This window comes from Phocoena phocoena, chromosome 11, assembly GCF_963924675.1.
Source record: "Phocoena phocoena chromosome 11, mPhoPho1.1, whole genome shotgun sequence".
Taxonomy (NCBI): domain Eukaryota; kingdom Metazoa; phylum Chordata; class Mammalia; order Artiodactyla; family Phocoenidae; genus Phocoena; species Phocoena phocoena.
In genome coordinates this window covers 40,513,277-40,538,261 of record NC_089229.1, presented here as the reverse complement: position 1 = coordinate 40,538,261, position 24,985 = coordinate 40,513,277, and the positions used below count along the sequence as shown (strand labels likewise).

At 37.7% G+C, this 24,985-nt stretch overlaps 1 protein-coding gene across 2 annotated transcripts in view; it reads left to right on the top strand.

Annotated features, from left to right (window-relative positions):
• Positions 1–24,985, top strand: part of NAV3 (neuron navigator 3) — a 361,382-nt gene that overhangs the window by 167,680 nt on the left and 168,717 nt on the right. For both annotated transcript variants that reach the window (XM_065887341.1, XM_065887340.1), the window contains exons 7-8: positions 1,849–1,988; positions 12,373–13,399. In XM_065887341.1, the coding sequence (XP_065743413.1) occupies positions 1,849–1,988; positions 12,373–13,399 (1,167 nt within the window). The remainder of the gene's footprint in view (positions 1–1,848; positions 1,989–12,372; positions 13,400–24,985) is intronic.

Below are 24,985 nucleotides of genomic sequence, written 5' to 3'. Positions count from 1 at the left end.
TGAACTTTCTAACTCTATGGCTGTGTCTACAGGACTAGTTCTCAGATTTATTACGATGGGACATTTGGCCAAATTAATTAGTTGAGTTCCTTCTACATAGTGCAATCACTGGTACTCAAAATTCTTGGTGTCTGTGGTTATTGTGCTAGACTTACAAACCCTGTAGATCCATTTGAGTAAAAGTTAAATGCTGGAGTCATTTGGAAAAGATTCTAATCTTGTGCATGACACAACCTCTAATTAGCAAAATAGCTGAAGGAACTATTTATTAGCCATATGTATTTAAACTCCAAAATACAGTCAACATTTTGGAACTATTAACTATTCCAAGATATCAACATTTCTGGTCTTAAGCTGGCGTGTGTGTTTTCCTGCTGTTCATTCCATTTTGCAATACCTATTACTATTATAAAATATTTGTAGTATACATTTAAGAGTTTTATTTCCTGATAATCTATGGAAATAATGTGTCAAGTAGTATAATAAGGTGAGTTAAAATTTGAATATTGTAGCAACTGATTGTGATATGTTGGGTACCAATATAATAGATATAAACATTCTTTTATTTTAAACATTTTGTATAACAAGAAAAAATTATTTGCTACATTTATAAGTTATGGATTGTTTTTGTTATTTTTCTTTTAAAATAGAACTTATTAGAGCAGTACACAGTGACATTCACATGGTGGCAGCAAATACTAGCAAAGATGCTGGCAACCCATAATATCATGTTTTTAAATATGTCTTAAGATGCCAATATTAATTCTTGATTTCTAGTTTTTCATTTATGCGGATTGAGTTTACTATACATACACAATATACATTAGTATTAGTATAAAATAAAATATAGTAATTGCATATTTTATGCACAGTTCTTGAAATAATTGATACCTGAAATTTTAATCTGGAAACTGTTTAAACAGTGAAATAAATGATCCAAACTGATGTTTAATTATAGTTCAAATAAAATAACTGCAGATGATTACCTCCTATCAAACTTCCCCTAATTCTAATACAGTCTACCTACATTTCCTCATGTCTTGTCCTTTATACACCACGAGTAGATAAAGCTACTATCACTATAGGTGTATTTTAAATTGTCATTCTACTAGCATAGAGTTTTCTTCTAGATTTTCTTCTGAGACCTGCATCCTTGTCGCATGGCCTGTGTGACCAGTTGGCCACACTTGTGAGATAACCAAGCTAGAGTCTAGGTGCTTACTTTTGGCAAGAGAGTGAAACATTTTATGTGAGATAGATCAGTCAAATATGAACAAACTCACAACCTTGGTCTCCACACCGTGTTTTCGAGTAATTAACTAGCTTAGATATTCAGTAAGCATTTGCTCTTTGCAATTTGTATGTAACTTTATTCTTCTTTTTATTAATGTACAAGTTCATCTAAGATACAGCCACCTAAAATAAAAACAAATGTCCCGTATATTGAAAAGAACAAGTTAACAACAACTGCAGGCAGCTGGTTAATAACCTGAGAATATAATAGATTCTAGTTAAGTATTATTATTTCCCTTGCTTTTCATGTAATTGTTAGAGTACCTTTAAATCAAAGTTTTATTCATCAGGTGCGTATAGGCATGCCTTTTTAGTTAAAATTACTTTATTTCTAATTGTCCTGCATTATTAATATACTTTGGAGGCAAATTATATCATATGAACCAAGATTTTCCTGAAGATTTTCAAACCTTGTGTTTAGCTGTTTGTTGCTTAAGCCAACATTTTCTGCTGAATGTTATGATTTTCCCATTAACTCTTCCCTGCTCAGAACCTCCTGTTCCCTATCTTTTTATAATGTACAATAATGATGTAATTTTTCTTGTACTATTTCAGACTTCCAGGTCCCTCTAGGGTGCCAGCTGCAGGCAGCAGCAGCAAGGTCCAGGGAGCCTCCAATTTAAATAGGAGAAGTCAGAGCTTTAACAGCATTGATAAAAACAAGCCTCCAAATTATGCAAACGGCAATGAAAAAGGTAAGTGTTCGCCCATTACATCATTAAGGCACAAGTGTAACATATGAGCCTAATAAAGTACATGCTAAATCTAGTGTTTAAGCAGTGTTACAGCATTTGGAATGGAAATGTTATCAGTGGACTTTCTTATATTGTCTAAGTGCCTCCTCCTGAATTCCAGCTTTCTTCAGGACCTTTCCTATCTGAAGAACACTTTAAGGAAATATAGTCATTTATATTAAAGTGGTTAGTGATTATCCCCAAGTATAAAATCTGTTTCTCAAAAAAAGTTCCTCCTGGATGCATGTAAATAGCATTTTCTTTTGTTTTCTCATGTTTTATGAGCACTTATCTTGAAATCATAAACCTATATGAAATGTTTTCAAATCCTTGGTTTTAGTTAACATTAAATGCCATACATGTTTGAGGAAGTTAAGGTTGGAGCATCAAAATTTAAGACATAATTATGAAGGGTACTTAGTCTTTGAGAGCAGCAGGACAGATAAATATTATGACCTTAGTTTTTCCTATAAGAGACAAATTATTCATGTTTGTTTTATTTTCTTGAATGAGTGTATGATAGAAATATCCAATCACACGTTGATCAGGAAGAAAGGACACAGTGGAAGTGTGTGTTAAAGGCAGATTATATATTAACTACTGTATGATACACAGTTCTCTCCAATGTGCACAGTGCGTATTTAAAGAGGTGTTGGCTTGATGCATATCCCTGTGGAGCTTGCATCCAAACGGTAGGATGTGTAATTTACATCTAAACCATGAGAAAATCAAGAACCTCTGCTGTTGGGAGCAGTGTGACCCTGTGAGGGACTAGGGCATGTTGCGGGATTTTGAGGTAGTATTTTCTAATCAATAAAACTTTAACTTCTCTGTGTAGTATTTAACTCTCCATGCAACAAGACATGAAATTCCAAAGTGACAAATACACTTAGTAGAACAGCTGGCAAATTTGGTTTGACTAATTGAACCAGGTAGAAACTTTTTGGCTCAGATTAGATCATTTCCAATTGTTTCATATGGATTATCTGATTAGACTTCTCTTACTCAGACATGAATTGACAGGAGTGATCTATGAATTATACACTTTCATGAAAATTTCCTACCCATTAAAACAAAATTGGACAGACTGTAAATCCCTGTAAGCAAAGCAGTGTATCTTGATCCCTGTAATATCCCCAGTTCTTGAGTTGAATGGAAAAAGAAGAAAATAGTATGTGTTTGGAAGTTAGGATTTTGTCTTTAAAATAAAGAATAAAACCTTTGATTGGAGAACCTAGAAATGTTACTGAAGACTTAACACTTCTCCTGGAGAGAAAGGGGACAAGAATTTCTTATCAGAAAAACATCTCCCTCATTTTGTGACTTTCCTAGAAAGCATCATACAAAGGCCTATATGTGCTATGAAATTCTAAGGGAAAATAAACATGTTTAGACATTAAGATATGCTGAGTGGACTGCTCAAGTGTCTGATTTTAGCTACATGATACTACAGTTGTATAAGAGTTTTGCAAAAAATGACTAATAACATAGGCAAAGAAACCTAGAAATGCTTTAGATGACCCAACGCTTTGATATCATAATGTATTTTTTGATCATGTGAAATAATTTTTGTGTTTCTGGTGTCTAAAAGTAAAAATCCAGAGGTAGCCAAGTATTCATATCTTTCCATAGCCATTCAGCCTCTCTTATGTATGTCTAGGAAGTAGTGCAAAATTAGAAAGTAGCAATATTTATAATAACCACAAGGTGGAGACAGATAACATACATTACGAGGTTTTTGACCATAAGCAGATTTCCTTAGGTCGCTATCAAGAGCAAAAGTTTTCATGGTGAATTAGCCATTACTTTTAATTCCAACAAAGTAAAATTCCAAAACATTTAAAGTGTATGATCTCACATTCACAAATATTTATAATATTATATATCAAATGTAGGCATTAAATGTCTGTAAACTGTCAATCATAATTAAAGCATAAATTGCATTATATAATACAGCCTTCTGGAATTTGTTTTGCATGCTATATGGCATTTTCTATTAATGTGGAATTACAACTTCATATCAGTATATCCAATATCATCTCTAAATTAATCATTGTGTCATGCTATTTTATATTTCTAAATATTAGCTTAAATTATAGAGCAAACAAAATAAATATAAACATCACATATGAACAGTTTATAATTTATTCTTTAGACTATTTGAATGGTACATCTTTTTGGATAAGAATGTTTTATTTAACCTTTGACATGGAGATTTTTCATGTTAACATAGCATATAAAAATATAAGATTGCATCTGATGACAGGTTGATCTCTGTGACAATATAGTTCATACATATCCTAGGCATGGCCAAATAAGGTGAAAATTAAACAAGAATTTTCAAAGGTTACAATATTATAATGACAACTCAGAAATTACTAACTTGAGTATTCTAATTGCCATTCCTTTTTAGTTATTAGAAAGTATAACAGTTAAATTTAATAAATTAAGATATGGGCTCCCCTGGTGGCGCAGTGGTTGAGAGTCCGCCTGCCGATGTAGGGGACACGGGTTCGTGCCCTGGTCCGGGAAGATCCCACATGCCGTGGAGCGGCTGGGCCCGTGAGCCATGGCCGCTGAGCCTGCGCGTCCGGAGCCTGTGCTTCGCAATGGGAGAGGCCACAACAGCGAGAGGCCCGCGTACCGCAAAAAAAATAATAAATAAATTAAGATATTTTTACTCAAAAGAAATAATCACACTATCTGTAATGTGCTCCCTGAATGCTTCTAAGTGAAAATGTACTTTCTACTTTCTTTAAGAAGTCTTACATGATGACTTATATGAATCAATTGGGGAATCTCTAGAATTTGTAATAGATAGTAAAGGTTTATTCACAATTAAAAAAATTTCACTTCCTTATTAAAAAGCATACTGTTGAAAGCACAGTAGCTTCTCACATGTATGGGATGGTAAAAATAGCTTATTTACGAATTGTGTGGCTTATCTAATAAAGGGAAATCAGAAGAGAATCACAAACTGCACTTCAAAAGATACATCTAATACCGTTTTAATAATAATCCAAAAAATAGTGTGCTCATTTCACCAAATGGATTAAAATATCGGTGAACCTGGCCATAGATTATCACTTGCAGGGAAGGCTGAAATAGAAATGTTAAAATAGAAAGCAATGCCACCCCACCATTCTGTTGAAATGGAATGTAGGAACAAATTTCTCAGAACAAATGGTGAAAGGAAGATAGTATATTGTTTGTAGAAAAGCATTTCTTTGGGGAGTCCAAGTTTCTTCCCTTGGTGACCTGACATGCAGAGACTGACAATGAATAATATGATCTGACACTAGCATTTATCAGTTTGCCCATGCACCCTATGAGATTACTCTAGACAGATGTATGCTTTAAAGAAAAATCAAATATCTTTTCAGCGGAAATCAGGGATCTTGTGAAAAAAAAAATGCCCTGGTTCATTTGGGCACACATTTTTATGCCTGAAGCAAATTATCTTAAGAAATAATTCTTGTTTTGTAAAATCGACATGACAAATATGAAAAAGGCTTAACAGTTCAGTAGTATTGGGAATGTAAATGTCCCTAGCTCTATTTGGAATTCACTTTCTGAATTATGATCTGTAACCACTTATTACTTGGCAGAGTTCCTTAACAGAGAGATGTTTTTCTCTGTTGCTAAGAAACATGCCACAGTACCAGAGGGCATGCTCCCATCTCTTTATTGTTTCTCCCATGTGATTCTTACATGGTACCTGTACATCTGTGGAAGAGGAGATTTCCTTTCTGTTCTCCTAGGTTCTAATGAAGTATCTTCTGGTGTGAAAGTGTTTTCTTTCATTTACACTCAACATAGATTTAGTATGATTGATATGGAGAATTTAGCAAAATTGAAATTGAACTTTTTAAAACTGTAGGTTTAATGTGAATGTTGCATTAGTCGTGGAGTTTTGACAGCTAAAACATAATTATCTAGTTCTTAAGTACTTTTTTAATTACTCTGAAATTACTCTTAAGACCACAGAACTGAACTGTTTTATTTCCTTTTCAATGCAATGCAAATATGTTTTACTCATTATATCTCTTTATGGGTGATTTCATTATGTGTTCCACCATGACTTTTTGCTTTATTTCCTTAATAATTATATAAACCCATAATGACATAATTTCAAATTAATCTTGAGGATGTTTATGAGGTAACAATTAAGTACATAGGTCAAGTGATATGACTAAATAGACTTGGGCATATATGTTGTTTACTTATGTATACATGTTTACATATTGAGGTGTACATGTGTTTTATATGCCCGTACATAAATTACATACTTTAAAAAAATCTGGCTGGTGAGTTAAAGCTTCCCTAAATTTTTCAATAGTCCACAAAGTGGCACTCTCACATTACTAATGGTACAATATATACATGTGCAGAATGGACAGTGCCCCTACAATCCCTGTAATAGCATTCCATGTTTCTGTTCATCATAAAATTGATGATTGAGGCATTTTGCAAGCCATCATTTATGGGAGTGTGGTGAGGTAAACAAGGGGCCAATTGGTAGCAAAACAACTGAAAACAAATTTGAATGCTATTTTTTTTAACTTTCGAAACGTTCAGTGTATTTTGGTATATTATTGTAAAATGAGAGTCTAAGTTAGTTATTTACCAAACTAATTGCCGTCACCACATTGATCAGTCATTTCCTTCCTTCCGTAATGATCTGTGATGCTGAAGTTGTGCTATAATTAACAAGGACCATACATATCACTGAGCACCATGCCTGCTGTACAGTGAATACTTTAAAAAGAGTGGTGCCATTGTCATTTTTATTGTTGTTGCTACTTTCTGTGTTGTTACTTTGTGAACTGAAAGCTGGTTTGCTTCCATCCAAACAGTATACTACTCAGTGAGGAAGAAGAAATAAACAACTGAGGATGTTCCCTGGTCCTTTCTCAGGCTAGTAGCACCATTGGCAACATAACACTAAGCTCGGAAGCTAACCTGCCAAATTTCCATGGAGAATCGTCTTTATCTAAACCTCCCATATGCCTGTTGTGACTGCCACATTTACCTCCGTGTATTAATTTTAGAACTAGATTGGCATTTTTCCCAGGTCATCAAAGTTATTTTTTTTTTGCATATGAAATAACTAAAAATTAACTCTCTGAATTTAGATGTTCTCTAAGCAGGAATTAAAATCTATTCTTACATCAACTCAAAAGGATGGTGCCAGTAGGATGCCCCAGGAGATAGTATATAGGTAACTGAATAGTGAGTATCTTGTATCATGTTCTCCCCGTTTATATTCTGCTCATTGAGGAAGAAGGAACCCAAATTTCGGGGTGTTACCCAGTTGCCTTCACTGTTGTGACAAACGTGACTTTCTGGAGAACCGAACCGGCAGAATTTTTGGGTGGGCAAGCAAACATATGGAAAGAAGGGAGAGTCAAAAGCCTCCAAATTTTGTAGTCACATAAACCTAGGTTCCAATTTTGGTTTTGTCTTTTCTAAATTTTACTCTATGCATGATTTGGAGCAAGTTACTTTCTCTAAGCTTCAGTTTTCTCATTTATAACAAGAGAAATAATATGTATATTATAGATTATTATGAGTTTAAATAAGAGGCATATGGGTAGAAGCTCTAAATGTGATACCATGTATCAAAGTACTTGGGAAAAGTAAGCAGTTGATAAATAATATTATTTGGTTGTAATGGAATTGGTGGTGGTGGATGCGAGGTGGAAGAAGAAGGGGAGGAAAAGGAGAGGGAGTGGAAGAAACTTTCTCTTTGGAGGCTAGAGACAAGGAACCAGCTATAGGCAGAGAGGCCCTGCAAACGCAAGATACAAGTTTGTTGCAGGAATGCCCTTAAATATGTGCATTAGATACCTGTGCTTTTCCACCATACCCAGCTAACAGTTCATTTATAGTCAGAAGCTGAGTTAACAACACTCAGCAAATGCATCAGTTGAGACCAGGCTACTTACTATTGAATATGTAAATCGCACAGATTGTGCCGACCCCCGCTCTGTCAGAGCTGCAGAGGCTGCCATTTCAGCAGCTGTTGTTCTGCACCCTTTCTTGTGAGGTGTCCAGAGAGACACTCATTATTCTGATGCTCTCCTGATGCACAGTGACTTAGGATTTTCACTCCTCATGAAACCTGAAGCACCTCATTGCTGATTATAGAGAGGAGCTGGGCACAGATTGAGAGTTGAGTTCAGAGAAGTGTCTTCTATGTGTGTACTTATCTGAGAACGATTTTATAGCTTTTGCTGTGACCGTCGCTGTAGGCTGGATGTCGATGTCATAATTTGGAGTCCCTCCTGTCTCATTTTTGGGTGTGATGATGTTGAATTTCCTCTGTACTTGAACTGTGGTAGCAGTCTATCTAGCTAATGTCAGCACACTTAACAGAGCATCCTGACTGGTCCTTTTCCACCCTCTTCTCTCATCCTCACCAAAGCTCCCAGGCATACAGGGGTAGGAGTCCCCTGGCTTCTTAACCTAGTTGCAGAAACACAGAAGATATACACTGAGTATGTGGCGAAAATGATGAAATAAAGGACATTAGGAAAACCTCTTTTGTTTTTAGTGATCTCTCACCACAGATTGCCAAGCATCCGGGGGGAATGCAGAACTGACGAAGGTTCCAGAATTCCACAGAACGAAGAATATTAATGCTGCACAGCTATGGAACATTTAATGAATTTAGCCAATTTGAACACTGTCATAAGAAATAACTCTTTAAAGCCAAACATGGTCTGTGACCAGCAGCGTTGGTATCATGTGGAAGGTTGTTAGAAATGTAGAATCTTGGGGCCTCCTGCAGATCTGCTGAAACACAATGTGATGTACATTCAGTAGGATCCCCAGTGACTTAAGCACACATTAAAGTCTGAGACCGTTATGTTAACACTTAAAATGTCAGACATTCTACGATAATTATAGAGCTTGGGCTCTAGAATCACACATGTGGGATCAAATCCTAGCCACACCACACATTCCTCACTAGCTGTGCACCACTGAATGAGTTGTTTAGACCCTCAAAGCTTGGGTTTCCACAAGTGTGAATTAGAAATAGGAGCCCTTCCAAAAAAAGATAGGCAAAGTGATTACGAAATTGTCACACACACAAAAAAATAGGAGCCCTTCCCATCTCATCAGGCTGTTGTGAACACTATGTGAGATAATATAAAGAACCTTCAATAAAATGCCAGTAGGCATTATTATATCTGTAATAATTATTAATATTATTTTCATTATAGAATAAGAAATATTGCAAATAACTTTTGAGATCAGTGTAAGAAAGTGAAGATAAATTCAATATGAGGCCATTATTTTCCTCTTAACAATACTACAACAGACTATGATTTCATTTTCGGGGTACTTTATTTCTAACTCTGTGTCCCAATATACGTATGTACATTTTTTTTTTTATATAATTTATTTTTGCTGTGTTGGGTCTTCGTTTCTGTGTGAGGGCTTTCTTTAGTTGTAGCAAGCGGGGGCGACTCTTCATTGCGGTGCGCACGCCTCTCATTATCGCGGCCTCTCATGTTGCGGAGCACAGGCTCCAGACGCACAGGCTCAGTAGTTGTGGCTCATGAGCCTAGTTGCTACGCGGCATGTGGGATCTTCCCAGACCAGGGCTTGAACCCGTGTCCCCTGCATTAGCAGGCAGATTCTCAACCACTGTGCCACCAGGGAAGCCCCGTATGTACATATTTTTAAAATGTAAATAAATAGAATAAATTTTCACATAGTTTCGTATAAAAATTCTATATTACTCCTGCCTTGAATGCCTGCATATCTCCCTTAGCTCATCTGTCTTGATCTTATTTAATGTTGTACAGCCCTTTGTGCACTTCTGATCTCTACCATTTTCTTTCCCACCTCCTACTCCTTTAACGTTTAATATATGCCATTCATCTTCTGTGAGTCTGATTTCTTTCCTCTGACTAGATTGTAAGGTGTCTTGGGGAGTCTTGCACAGAATAGCCACTCAGTAAATATTAACAGATGTTATGCCTAGATTCAAGTCCTAGAGATTGTAGGAACTGAGTAGCATTGATTAATATTTCTGGAAATAGTAGAAAAATAGAGGCACATATGTTGGACAGAAATCTGCAAAACAGTAAGGTCACTGTGTGAAATGCACGGGCACGTACACAATTCACTGAACTTGAGAAAATGCATCTTGTTTGGAGATGTTCTTAGTTTCCAGTTGAATCTAGGTAATCGAGAAATAAAGTTTACTTGACAATTCTATTAAAGGCATGAATTTGACATTCACTATTTTTTGTGTTTCTAGAGTCAAGGAATAATGTTATAACTGATAAGCCATTGAACTTCTTGTACATTTGAAAAATAGTATAACATAGTGGTTGACAGAATTAACTTAGAATCCCAAGCTAAGTTCAGTTCTCAGACTTGTCACTTACAAATTGTGTAACTTTGGCCAAGTTCTTTTACCTCTTTGTGCTTCAGTTTCTTCATGTGCAATTTGAGGGTAATAATGAAAATTTTATGCAGTTGTTGGAAGGACTGAGTTAATGTATTTCAAAAACTTAGTTTAGTGCCTGTCACACAGAAGGTGCTTTGTGTGTAATGTAGAACTATGCATTACAGGTGTGGTCTTTGCTTTCATGGACTGTATCAACGGTGCAGTAGAGGAAACAGGCAATCACAGTGAAGTTATCTACGTTTGTCTATACTATTGGCATTGTTAATATAAACTTCACAAATCTATTACATTGTTTTAGGCACACTTATTTTCTTTTAAAAAAACCTAACTCACACAAATATTTAATGAAGAATTTAACCTCTTTTCCTATCTCTAACTTTCTTTATTAACTTTTTAATGTAAACTCCTTCTTCTGAAAAATGGGTAAGACAAGTATTCTATACCAATTGGCTTAATTACCTACTGTTTATCATGCATTTTGATACTGTTGGAAAAAACATTTAAAAGTGAAAGCATTGTAGTTTTAGATCTATGAATACTTAATGGCATTTAATGGTCTCCAATTCCTGAATATTATGAAAGGATTTATTAATATTTCCTTTGGACATTTCATCAAAAACAGCTTAGCATTTATTTGACAATATCTAGTATGTTAACAGTATCAACGTTGCCTCTTTTACATAAATATCTAATTTAATCATTTATCCATTGTTTTCTCCATTTCTCAGAAAAAAAAGAAAAAGAGGAGGGAAGAGGGAGGTATTTATGGTAGATGAAATTTAAGGTAAATGACATGACCAGAATTACATAGTTCTCCAGTGTCAACATTTATACTGAGATCTCTTAACTCCAAGCTCAATTTTTTTTTTATTCTATACATTGTTATAAAATCTCTTTTTGGTTTAGTCTTTCATGCTTAAAAATAAGAATTGTAATCAAGCATTAATCAGTGCTATAACAGTCGTATAGAAATTCATATCATAATGAGATTTCTCAGTGGACAGTAAGTAAACACTAGTGCATTATAAGTACTTATATGACAATTGGCCTTATTTCCTTATAGCCCCCAAAAAGTAGCTTGATTTTTTAATTAGAATTTAAAGTTTGTTCAGATCCCTACAGGAACCTGCAGGTGTGGTAGTTAAGAGCACAGGCTTTGAAATCCATTCAGGTCCAGGCTGGATGACTTCGGACAAGTTATGTAGAATTTTTAAAAATTATTTATAAAATTATTATTTGTAAGAATTATTTGTAAAATATCAATACATACCTTGTAGGGTTGTTATAAGGATTATACATATTATGTATTACACATTTTTTAGTATTACATATTTGTATTACATATTTTATATATTTCTTAGTAGATTATCTGACCCATGTAAACATCCCTTTCAATATTTATTTTGTACAAATAAAAACAATATTAACAAAAAGCTAAATTATGATTCAAAAGCATATTTAATCAGATAAGAATAAGCTAGGCTCCCTGTAGGTTAAAGCAATCTCTCAGTATTCATTATTTTTATAAGGCAAGGTGGAATATCCATTCACTGCTATGAGCTACAGTAGTAGCTGGAAGAATACAGAGAATTGCTTAGGGGAGGGATAGTGTTTTATTCATCTATAGACCTCTGTGACCAGCAAAATTCATTTGGCTATGAATAATTTTAGAAGGGGAAAAAAGTGTTGTGTTTTTTTTTTTTTCCCCAACATCACTGTCCTTCAGACACTGAATGTTTGATATCTGGTACGAAAACCACCACATTACAGAAGTGATTGATGCCACATAGCATGTCCGTTTCCAGTTCAGAGGAAAGAAACTTCCTTGTGCCTACAGTTAGAAATACTCAGTGGTGTGACATAAGTGATCAAAAACTAACCAGCCTTTTTAAAATGTTTCTTCTTAACCACGTCCAGATTCCTCCAAAGGACCTCAACCATCTTCAGGTGTGAGTGGCAGCACGCAGCCCCCCGGCGCCGCTGGGCAGCCCCCGGCCTCGGCCATCCCGTCCCCGAGCGCCAGCAAGCCGTGGCGCAGCAAGTCCATGAATGCCAAGCACAGCGCCACCTCCACCATGCTGACCGTGAAGCAGTCGAGCCCAGGCACCTCTCCCACACCATCTGCAGACAGACTGAAGCCCCCTGCCTCGGACGGGGGCAGAGCAGCTCCCTCGGGACAGAAATCCATGCTTGAGAAGTTCAAGCTGGTCAATGCCCGGACTGCTTTACGCCCCCTGCAGCCTCCCAGTTCAGGACCCAGTGATGGTGGGAAGGAGGACGATGCCTTTTCTGAATCTGGTGAAATGGAAGGCTTTAACAGCGGTCTGAATAGCGGCGGCTCAACAAATAGCAGCCCCAAAGTGTCACCGAAATTAGCCCCTCCAAAAGCTGGAAGCAAAAATCTCAGCAATAAAAAGTCTTTGCTACAGCCAAAGGAAAAAGAGGAAAAGAACAGGGACAGAAATAAAGTTTGCACTGAAAAACCAGTCAAGGACGAGAAAGATCAGGTGGCGGAGACGGCTCCAAAAAAGACCTCTAAAATTGCAAGCTTCATCCCAAAGGGCAGCAAGACGACAGCAGCCAAGAAGGAAAGCTTAATCCCCTCTTCCAGTGGGATTCCAAAACCGGGCTCAAAGGTGCCAACAGCAAAGCAAACTGTTTCACCGGGAAGCTCAACAAGCAAAGAGTCTGAAAAATTCAGGACTACCAAGGGAAGCCCTTCCCAGTCCTTCCCTAAGCCCGTAACGACTGAGAAAGCAAGCACATCCAACTGCCCTCCTCCTCTGGAAGGAAGGGAAGCTAGCCACGCCTCTCTGGCGGGTTCCTGTGCGGGGTCAGCGGCGCAAGGCAGTGGGCAGAGCGTGGGAAATGGTGCTGTCCAGCTCCCTCAGCAGCAGCAACACAGCCACCCAAATACTGCCACCGTGGCTCCATTCATTTATAGGTAAGGCGAGCGCCGTTGGTCCACAGCTGTAAACACTGACAGGTCTGCATACTCAGAGTATACATAATAAGGAAGGTTGCGGAGTCCTATTTCACATAGTCATTTTGGAACAGTGTTTCATTCTGGAGAGAGAGGCCTAGAATTAAAATTTTTAAAAGAAAGCCTCCCATATCCTCCAATCTATTAGTCCTCATCTCCTTCCCCTCCCCCCTCCCCTCCCCCCCACTCAAGAACCGAGGCCTTTGAAAGTTAACCTACTTGCCGTCAAAGGCAAAATAGAACCCAGATGTCATGACTTTCCCCCGTGTCTATTACTTTTACTACTATTATTTCTATTATTAGTCTTTTAAAATAATTCTCATTTTTATAGGGTTTAGAGATATTTTTGTTTTCACCCATGAGAAAACGTAAACCATAATGGTTAAGGGGGCACGCTCTGGGACCAGGCAGATATAGACTTAATGCCCAGCTCTGCCACTTACCAGCTATATGCCTTTGGACAAAGAATTTAACATCTCTTAGTCTCATTTTCAGCTGTCAAATAGAAATAACAGTATCTACCTTGTAGAGTTGGGAAGAATAACAGGCATAATGCATGTAAGATGCTTATTGTATATTGTGGTACACTGTACGTGTTTGTTAACTGTTGTCTATAAGGCGTTGCTTTCCCAACATAAAATTTACATTAATTTCCACAGCTAGGCCTGTTGTTTCCAGGCAAAAATAATAATCTATATAATTATTATATTTAATTTTATTAACTTTTTTGTTATATATTTATATTATTCTTCATTTATTAAAATACATAGCACAGGCTATATTTTAAAATATATATCCTACTAAACAGTTGTAGTGTCAACACATTTTGCCTGTTGTCTTGTGGTAAGTTTTACTCGATTAGGACTATGTCAGTGCTGCTGTGTCTCCATTTTTATCCACTGTCTTTTCAGTGAAGAGGTGGCTAGGGAGGAATAATGCCTGCGACTTTGGCAGGTGTACAGCTCATCAACAGGAAAAACAGGAGGTAGGATCTGCTGCAAATAGGAAAAGGTCAAGATTATATAGTTTCAAATTTTATTAAATTTATTAACTATGTGAGTTTTTAAGTAAAGAAAATAATTATAATGATTTGTTTTCCCTCAGTGAAAAACCTAAGTGCTTTGATTTTTTTCTGGGGCTTTATATACTCATCCACACAAATGTATAATTATTGAACTTCAGGTCTACCTCAAATAGCTACCTCATTTAAGGCTGCTATTCTGACTTCAATAGCAAAAATTCATTTAAAACCTTTGTATCTGCATCACATGGTGTTACCGAGCCCAAGCTTGCTCTGCTTGCCAGATGACAGGCCAATAAATCGGGAGATGAGTTGTTGGGGCAAGGAATAACGACTTTAATCAGAAAGCCAGCAGACCGAGAAGATGGCACCCTAGTCGCAAAAAAACATTTTCCCTCAGTCGGCATTCTCTGGGCTCTTTTTCTACAGAGAAGGGGGAGGGGGAGGGGCCCACTGCAGTGCCAGCCAATGGCTGAGTGTGACCACTAACAGTTGCTCATTGACAGTTGCTCACTAACGGTCGCTCGCTTGGGGGAGGGGCCCGGTGCGAGGCCGACCAATGGCTGAGGGAGACTGCTCTAGGTCGTGCCTGTCCCACCTGTATTACAATGGGAGTCTGCAGATCCTTCTAGCTCCAGAGACCCTATCTGACAAAGGAGAATTTCAGATGTCAAAATCATAATCCACGTTTCAAAAATATGAGAAAAAATGATAAACTTTAAAATATGTCATACTCCGCACACTTGTCACTCTCAAATGTATTCTGTAAGAAGATCTGTCATTTCAAATCACCATGGATGAATTTCACAGGAAAGTATAAATCTAAGCAAAAAGAATATATCCACCAGTTTAGCAAGCTTCTTTCTATAAGTAACAGCAAACTTCTTTGGTTGTTTGCAATAACATATCCAGTGGGTACAGATTTAGTGATTTTCATTTGGCAGTAACCTTTGCTATCTGAAAGAGGAAGCAGCACAGTTTAGAGGTTAAAGTGTGAATCAACCATGTGACTGCCAAATTCTCCAGCCTCTTTGAGTTTCTTTTTGCCCTGTTTAAAATGGAGATTATAAAAGTGAGGTAATATATATAGCCAGGTAGCTAGGATTACAGGCTGTAGAGTCCGTTTGCTCTACCGTGGTTCAGAAACTGCACCTTGTATTATTGAGACAATGGCCCCAAGAGCCAGGTTGCCTGGGTTGGAATCGTGATGACACCATTTATTAGTCATGTGACTTTGTGTAATGCATTTAAAGACTTGAGACTCAATTTTTATAATCTGTAAAGTGGAGATGATAATAATAGAAGCTTCCTCATAAGGCTGTTTTGAAGATTAAATGAGTTGATATTTATACAGGGCTCAGAACAGTACCTGCCACACAGTAAATGACCTTCCCCAGACTTCAGTTTCTAATTCTGTAAAGTGTGGTAGAAGAATATCTACCTAATTTGGTTGTTTTAAAGATTAAATAAGGCAATCTTGTGTAAAGTCTTCAGCACAGAGCCAGATTCAGAATAAATTGCCTATAAATGTCAGTAATTATTTGTTTTATTATCAATAATATAAAGTAGTTGAAAATAAATAAAACCATCTAATAAGAAATGTCACATCATAGTCTACATATGAGGAAGAGGCTGCTTGGAGTCTTTTATAAATTCAAAATAATTTTATAAATGATAATATAAATGCTCTTAAGGTTGAGTAGTCAATATTCAAGTTTCTTAACTGTCAGTGAAAGAGATATCGTAGAGTCTTGTCATTTGGCTTATGTGACCCCTGATGTCCTTTCCACTCTGACTACTCCAACACCATTTAAGAATTTCTCTTGCAAAATCCCTGGCAGACTTTTCTGGAGGTGCTAATCATTTGATACAATAATAGTAATAATTTACTATTTTATAATGGTTTTTGTTGAGTGCTTAGTACAAGTCTGTATTACAAAATTTATGTTCATTTTTTCATTTAAACTGTGTCATCAACCCATGACAAGGGAATGTTACCCCATTTTACAGAGATGAAGAAGCAGCAATTTCAAGGCAGAATAATGATAATCTTTTATAGTCACAGGCCTGGCAGGAGTTTGCCTTTGAATCCATATATGCCTGAGTCTGTAGTGTGCCCTCCTTTGCTTAGCAGTTCTTGCTGTATGTGTAGAAATAAGAGGTATTGTTACTAGGAAAATTCTGGCTGGGAAAATGTCAATAGCAGATTTGCAGATATCACAATCAGAATTCATTTATATTGGGAAATAATTGCTTTTAAGTAGAATAACTTTAAAATACATATATATGTATGTATATGTATAAACATACATGTTTGATATTTAAAGAAAATTAAATAACCTCTATATAATGGGAAGATCCATGTGTGACGGTGATATTTTTCCCTGGTTCTCAGCCCACTTCTAGGTCATGCTGGTTATTAATTATTCCTTCTGGGACCTTATTATATGCTTCATAATACTCCTTCTTGCAAATTGAATGTTCAAAGTCCTATAAATATAATGTTGAGTTCTGGAAGTTAATGAATTTCATTTTAGTCCTACTTCCTGCACAGTGCAAGGATATTCTATATTAAGTTTTTATAACTCATTTATCACTACTATGTGATAAAAGTAGTTTTGAATTGGGCATATCTTTATCCATTTAATGAGTGGATATAACTAAAATCAAAGGTGAAAACTTTAAGAAGATTTTAACTCACTATAAGAAGTTCCCAATAAGTAGACCTGTGTGAATGGATGAGCCTGCCTTTTTTAAGTGCTGCAGGTGGCTACCGGAGATTGTTAAGAAGCGATACAGTGACCAGTTGCCATAGTTTAAGTTAAGGGAATTCACCAAATATCTTTTTTCTTTTATGTACTCATCACTCATTCTGCAAATACTATGTAATAAGAATTACAAAGAGTAAAAAAAAAAAAATTATCTGCTCTCTGGGAACTCAGTTTTATTGGTGATAATGAAAAGAATTTAATCAAGAACTTAAAACATCGCTGTTGTCATGGAAGTGTACGCAACAAAGAAGGTAGAAGAGTTTTCCTGAATCTTACATGAGGGTGGAGTCAGTGTATGCATTACAGAAGAGGTAAGAGAAGAGACGAGACGTAAGGATGAGTTAGAATTTGTCAGGTGGAAGGAGGAATGTTATGGCATCATCCAAATTTGACATTCTACAATTTTACAATCCAAGCATGTTGGAAAAAATAACAGACAAGTTACGAAGTGCTATGCAAAATGCTAGTAACTAAAACTGCTAAAGACTAGAGGTTAGAATTCATGATTACTTGAGTGGGAGACTAGGAAGAAAATTTGGAGTGAATCCATACTTTGTTCTTCTCTTCGCTCACTCCCTCCCAACGGATCTTATTTTCAGCTAGTCCTCTTGGCTCTGGCTGCAAAACATACCCTCAGTTGGACATTTCTTTCCATTTCCATCCTGCCTTCCCGTGATCAGGGCACCACCAATTTTCACCTAGTTTCCAACGAGTCTTCCAGCATTCACTTTTGGTCCTTTCTGGTAGCATCCTTCACACAGCAGGGGCTCTAATCTTTTACAAGTATAAATTGTATGTCATTTAAATTCATGAGACCATCTACTGGCTTTACATTACACATGAAAAGTAAAACCTAAGCATCTTACCAAGCCCTACAAGTTCCTACATAATCCGGCCCTCTCTCTAGCCCTTAAACTATGCTCACTGCCTCCCTGCCTTCATTCTGTTTCTTAACAGACTAACCGGTCCTGCTCTGGGGACTTTGTCATAGATATTCTCTCTACATATAAGGACTCTCTTCTGGATCAAAGCAGCCTCCTGGGACTTCCCAGGTGGCGCAGTGGTTGAGAGTCTGTCTGCCGATGCAGGGGACACGGGTTCGTCCCCTGGTCCGGGAAGATCCCACATGCCACGGAGCGGCTGGGCCCGTGAGCCATGGCCACTGAGCCTGCACGTCCGGAGCCTGTGCTCCGCAGCGGGAGAGGCCACAACAGTGAGAGGCCCACGTACCACAAAAAAAAAAAAAAAAAAAAAAAAAGCAGCCTCCTTCTTCTCATCAGAACTCTGCTTACATGCTACTTCTTCACACAAGCCGTTTCCAACCATCTAGTCTGAAGGAACACTCACAATGCCTTTTGCCAGAATTATACGCCATTGTCCCCTTGTATTTTATTCATAGAGTTTATCACCATCCACTGGGTTTTTGTTTACTTATTAACAAGTGTGATTTCAGCCACCTCTGACTATAACATAAACTCATTGAAAAACAAGCATCTTGTCTTTTTTTATTTAGTAGCATAATTGCCCAGGACAGAGCCTACCTACAATAGGAACCAAATAAAAATTGTTGAATGAAACACCATCATCATGGGTTAGACTCATCTGCTATAGAAGAATAGAAACACTACCAAAAATGTACAGTGGAATAAGAAAAATTCAGAAGTCTTTTATTCCTATAAATGGTAGGGTTTAGTTGAAATATAAACGGCTTTAAAATGTTTATAGAATGAAACCATATCTTCTCTTTGGGACCTTCATTCACTTATTCTTTTACTCTTTCGACTACCTACTAAATACATTTACTGTGTAAGGCATCAGGGATAGAGTGAAACATCACACATCCCATATGTTATTTCCCTTCCATGGTCCACAATGTAGTAGGCAAGAGACTGACTGAAACATGACTACAGAATGAAGCAGGAAGTGTAAACCCCCCAAGCAGTGAACCAGATTTGGTATACCGAGACTTCAAAACATGGAAAATGACCGCTAGTTGTTGGAATCAGAAAGTGGCTTCCTGTGCTTGCAGAGATATGTGAAGTAAAGTTGTGAAGAGATTCCTTAGTCAAGGAGGAAAGAAAGACGTGCCCATTTTCTCTAAACCTCAGTATTTTTAAGAGCCCCCAATAAATTTCAAAATAGCTACTAATCAGATTCATAACTTGCTAGTTTGAGGTCTACATGCTCTTTGTTATTTTCTGACCATTTGTAGTAAATGTCAAGAAATCAGTGCATTGGACATAACACAAACATCTAAAGGCAAAGGGAGAGAATCAGGGTGAGGACAGTTCACAGAAGAAAAAAAAGGAACCCAACCTTTAGATAAGGCAAAACATTATTAAACAGAGAAGAAAATCATTGTGCTTCTTAAACCCATTCATTAAATATAAGCAGAAACCCTCTGTACACACTTGATTTGTAAAATTAGGTCAAGAAAGTCTGAATTTAGAGGTTTCCTTTTGTTACTCATATGTATATGTATATATATAATTGGTATAATATGATGTGTCTTATATAACAGCATCAGGGGTTCTCAGGAAAGATTGTTGTGACAGTTTTTGTGAGATTTCAGATTTACCTAGAAAGTGACATGGAAAATTGGCCCTTGAATATATTATATTCTGAAAGGCAAAGAATACAAAACATTCGTTTTGAAAATGCTTACTCACATGGTTTCAAGTTTGGCTTATTTGTTGAACCAGTAGATTCAGTAGGAGGATCTGTGAGTCTATGAATTTTGAAACGTGGAGCATAGAACCGTCTTGCAGATAAAGCTTTTGTAAGCCCTGCAGCTATTATTACAGATTATACTGCAATTGTGGTTTTATGTGAACTGGGCATAATTGGTTATCAGCACAAACTAAAGCTTACTGAATGCTTGTCTTGCAAACTTGTCTTTTGCTGGGTTGGATATATATCTGTGCATTGGGTAGCAGTTTAAGCTCCCTCACACAGCAGTATTTTTAAGCTGGAATGCAGAGCCAATGCTGGAAGAGGGTCTGTTGTGTAGAAGACTGCTATGAGTTGGCATTCTCCCCACAGAGAAGCTTGATAAACTGCCCTTTCTGTATTTAGCTTATGAGGTTCAGCGCCAGATTGCCCGACCAAACCACAACTGTTTCTTTTTTTCTGTATTTTATCTTCTCTTGGAAAAGCTGTTAACGTTACAGAAAATTTGCAAGAACCGTACAAAGAACTCCCATATACATTTAACTCAGAGCACCCAGAGACCTTTTTCAAGTTTCACAAATTGTCCCAGAGATAGCACTTTTAGCAATTCAGGTTGAGCGTTGTACCCAGTCGTCGTGTCTTCCTAACATCCCTCGATCTTGGAACAGTGCTTTAATCTTTCCTTGACTTCCGTGACATTGATATGTTGAAGGCAAGCATTTTATAGACTGTTTCTTAATGTGGGTTTGTCTGATATTTTCTCGTGATTGCAGATATATGTATATAAATGTATATATATATGTATATCTATATAATGTCACAGAAATGATACTGTGCTTTTCCATTGCCTTCCTCCCAGGTATCACCGTTATTGATATTCCCCTTTCTGGTGGTGTTGAATTTGATTGCTTGATTGGGATGATGTTTGCCACAGTTGGTCTGCTTTCACCCATAGGTTTTAGCATCCATTGAGGTTTCTTGCCTAAATTAATAGTTTACTCCAATGGATGTCATGTGATTTCTAATTCCATTATTCCTTCTGCATTTATGCCTTGCCATTCAACTTTAAGAAAATGATGTCCCTTTCTTATTTTTCTCCTCCTCCCTGCTCCCTCCTTCTCCTTCCCCCCTACCCCCTCCTCCTTTTCCTTCTCCTGTGCTCTTTCCCTCTCCCCCTCTTTGAATTTTGTGGACTAATGGATTCCTGTTGTCTTCAGTGGATTATAATCCATCAATATGACTAGTTATTTTGATGTTTAGAATTTCCCAGATTTGGCTGCTGGGATGCCCTTCAAGCTGGCTTCTGCCCCATTATTCTTTGAGAACTTTGTTTCTTTTTGGCTCAAGGTAATCTAGGCTCACCTTGTTCTCTCACTGCCTTGGCTTCAGCTTTTATCTAAGGTGCCCTGATTTCTTTTGTGAAGAGTAATATTTAGGAACCAGATCTCACTGCTCCTAGCTTTCCTAAATAGTAAAATATACGGAGGTACACACACACACACACACACACACACACACACACACACTCATACAGACACACACATATTTTTGTAAACCTATTTCCTTTTTTAAAAATTAATTTATTAATTTATTTTTGGCTGCGTTGGGTCATCATTGCTGCGCGCGGGCTTTCTCTAGTTGCGTAGAGTGGGGACTACTCTTCATTGCGGTGCGCGGGCTTCTCATTGCGGTGGCTTCTCTTGTTGTGGAGCACGGGCTGTAGGCACACGGGCTTCAGTAGTTGCAGCACGCAAGCTCAGTAGCTGTGGCTCGCGGACTCTAGAGCGCAGGCTCAGTAGTTGTGGCGCACGGGCTTAGTTGCTCCGTGGCATGTGGGATCTTCCCGGATCAGGGCTTGATCCCGTCTCGCCTGCATTGGCAGGCGGATTCTTAACCACTGCGCCACCAGGGAAGTCCCTACACACGTATTTATCTCAATATCAACGAGCTATCTATTAGAGAGAGAGAGAGAGATGGGTATATAACCGTAAATTCACAGTGCCTCCAATTCCAAATCAACACACAGAGTTTATTCTTGCTTTCTCCTTTCCATACTTGCACCTTCCTTTGTCAACTGAGAAACCTGGCTCCCATTATACTCAATATGTTTTCTTATTTGCTCAGCCCCCCAACCCCCAGCATACAAATCTGACAAATCTCTCATCCACACTGGGCTACTCTTCACTCTGACAGATTCCTGGCCTTGGCCCTGGCTGTCACCTGTCTTCCTTCCCACCAAGAAAGAGAGAGCTGGTTTGGGAAAGATATTTGTTTTTCTTTCTTTTAGGTTGGGTTTATAAAGCAGGAACTATAAGACCATTAGTTATTGTTGCTGACTCAAACCAGTTTTGTTTGTGTCCACATTTGTGACTAGTATATCCATATCAAGATGAATTCATATAGCTATATTTTTAATATAAACCAATATGCAACACCCCTATTTATGAAATTGGAAATCTGAAGATTGCTAGTGTCTAGGTGTATTGCTGAATTCCTTTAAATGGCATGTATAATAGCTTCCTTTCTTAGGAGTAAAACTTTAAGGTAGCAAAGAGTAAAATTAAGGTTAGGCCATTGGGTATTGTCACATTCAAATACTGTCTGTTAATAACTTAGTGACTAAGCTATCTGTCAGCTAAGGAGACATCAGATACATTAACATGCTCAGTGTCCAGAGACATTTGGAATTAAATGGAATTAAATTGTAGGGTAGTGGTTAATAAAACAATATTTAGAAGCTTCCAGATTTAAGTACAGGTTAAGTATCTCCCAGCTTGTTACACAGGGCAAATTATTACATCTCTAGAAGCCTCAGTTAATCCACAGCACCTAAATTACAGGTGTCTTAGTCTGTTCCAGCTGCTCTAACAGGAATACCATAGACTAGGTGGCTGAAGCAACAAACATTTATTTCTCATAATCCTGGAGGCTGGAAAGTCTAAGATCAAAGTGCCAGTAAATTTGGTATCTGGTGAGCTCCTGCTTCCCGGTTCATAGATGACCATCTTTTCACTCTGCCCTCACATGGCAGGAGGGGCAAGGGAGCTCTCCAGGGTCTGTTTTGTAATGGCACTAATCCCATGCATGAGGGCTCTATCCTCATGACCTAATCACCTCCCAAAGGCGCCACCTCCTAGCATCATCACATTGGGGGTTAGGTTTCAACACATGAATTTTGGGAGGAAACAGATATTCAGTCCATAGCAACACAATTGTTGTGAAGTTTGAGTGATATGCCCTAGATAAAACACTAGGCATAGTACTTGGCATATAGTAAGTGCCCATAAACAGGAACTAGCCTTTATGTTAATTATTGGTGAAACCTATACCTTTAGCTACTAGGACTCGTAGTAGCAGACACTAGCACTAGCTTATTAGAACTCTAAATAAATTAAATGGTGTTTTTGCGGCGCCCTATCTTGCAGTTTCAGTAAGTGCTTATAACATGTTGACCATGTTGTAAATGCACAGTAAGACAGTCTGCACAGGATGGTGCCTTCTCAATATTCCGAATCATCTTTCCTTTTCCCGGTCAATGTGAGAGGAATGCAGTATCGGTTTACATGGGAACAGTGAATGGTGCCACTGCAACATCTACCTTTCCGTTAGAAAACACTATTGATTCTGAAGTCTTCGTAAATTGTTTTACGAATCAACCCCAAAACCTGTTATTTTACTGGAATGAAGCATGCACAAAAATAGAGGACATGCTTAGAGCCTTCAGAGATTAAACTGAACTTCTTTGATCATTTGTATAAAAGTTAAATCTTTACCAGTTACCTTTGATTGTCCCTCTAGAGACTGGAGTTAAACTCTGATTCCACTTTAACAAATAATGAGGTAGAAATCCTGGAGAAATCGATGTCTTGTAACATATGTAGAGCAGGGGATCTGGACCCATTTGCATGTGAATACAATCCAAAGGTCATTTCTGAGATCTTTTTATAATTATTTGAAGTTTAACTTCACCATGTTCCTTCCCTTGATCAATCTGTTGACCTATCATTTCTAATGTAGGTAACTCAGATAGGGAACACTGTGAAACACACCAAAGAACTTGAAAATATGGTATAAATAAGGTTTTCTCTTGTGACCTTAACTAAAAAAAGAAGTTAAAGAACAAATCAGCCACAAATGTTCACTGCCACATTAAAAAATAAAGTAAAACAAAGGTTTCTAAGACCAAAGTTTGAATACTTTTTTATCAGAGGGTGGGGACTTAGCCAATGGAATTGAGTACTAGGTTTCATACATTGAGAAAGAAAGCCGTACACTGAGAAATATTTTTTAAGATCTGTATATTTGCAGCAAAGAAGAAAGTCTACTCCCAAAACACATTCTGAATGCTCTTTTGCTCCAGAGAGATTTTCCTAGAGGGAGATGCTCTGCATCTTTATAACTAACATGGCTACAAGTATTCTGGTTCCTATAATTGCTCTGGTCTTGTTCTAGTAAAAATCAGTTGGCATTGGGCTTTAGACAGCCATCCCAGTGAACTACTTTATGTGACTCAACATCTGAGAAACCAGTCTGTGAATTCTGAGCCTGTATGACTGTAGGCCAACCCTGGCTCCCAGCCAGTTCACCCAGGCACCATGCCTCTCTGAGGCTTCTTGGCAAGCAGCCAGTAAGCTTTCCTCGGGGTGTCCTATCTTACTACATACTCTCCATTTAAATGGCTTCAGCAAGTAACAATCCTTAGAAAACTTCAGAGGAATTTTTTCCCCTCGTTCATGGACATTAGGCTAAGGAATAAGCCAGGGAGGTACAGTGGCTCACAAGAAAAGAGCCCAAGTGGAAGAATAGATGATAATGAACTTTAGAAGTGAGTGGAGAGGGGCAATAGACAGGGGACATAGGAGACCCTGGGGGCCAGAGAAGAAAAGAAACAGCCCAGAGAGCCGGATATATTCCCCACATTATAACGTTGACCAGAATCCCACATGCCTCAGGAGAATGCCTTTCCAGGCTTTTAGTAATAATAACACTTGAGCTCACAATTATTTTGCGAGGAACATGTTTTTCTTTGCCTTTTACACATAAGCAAATTGAGGTAAGTCACTTAGCAAGGTCACATGAGTTAAT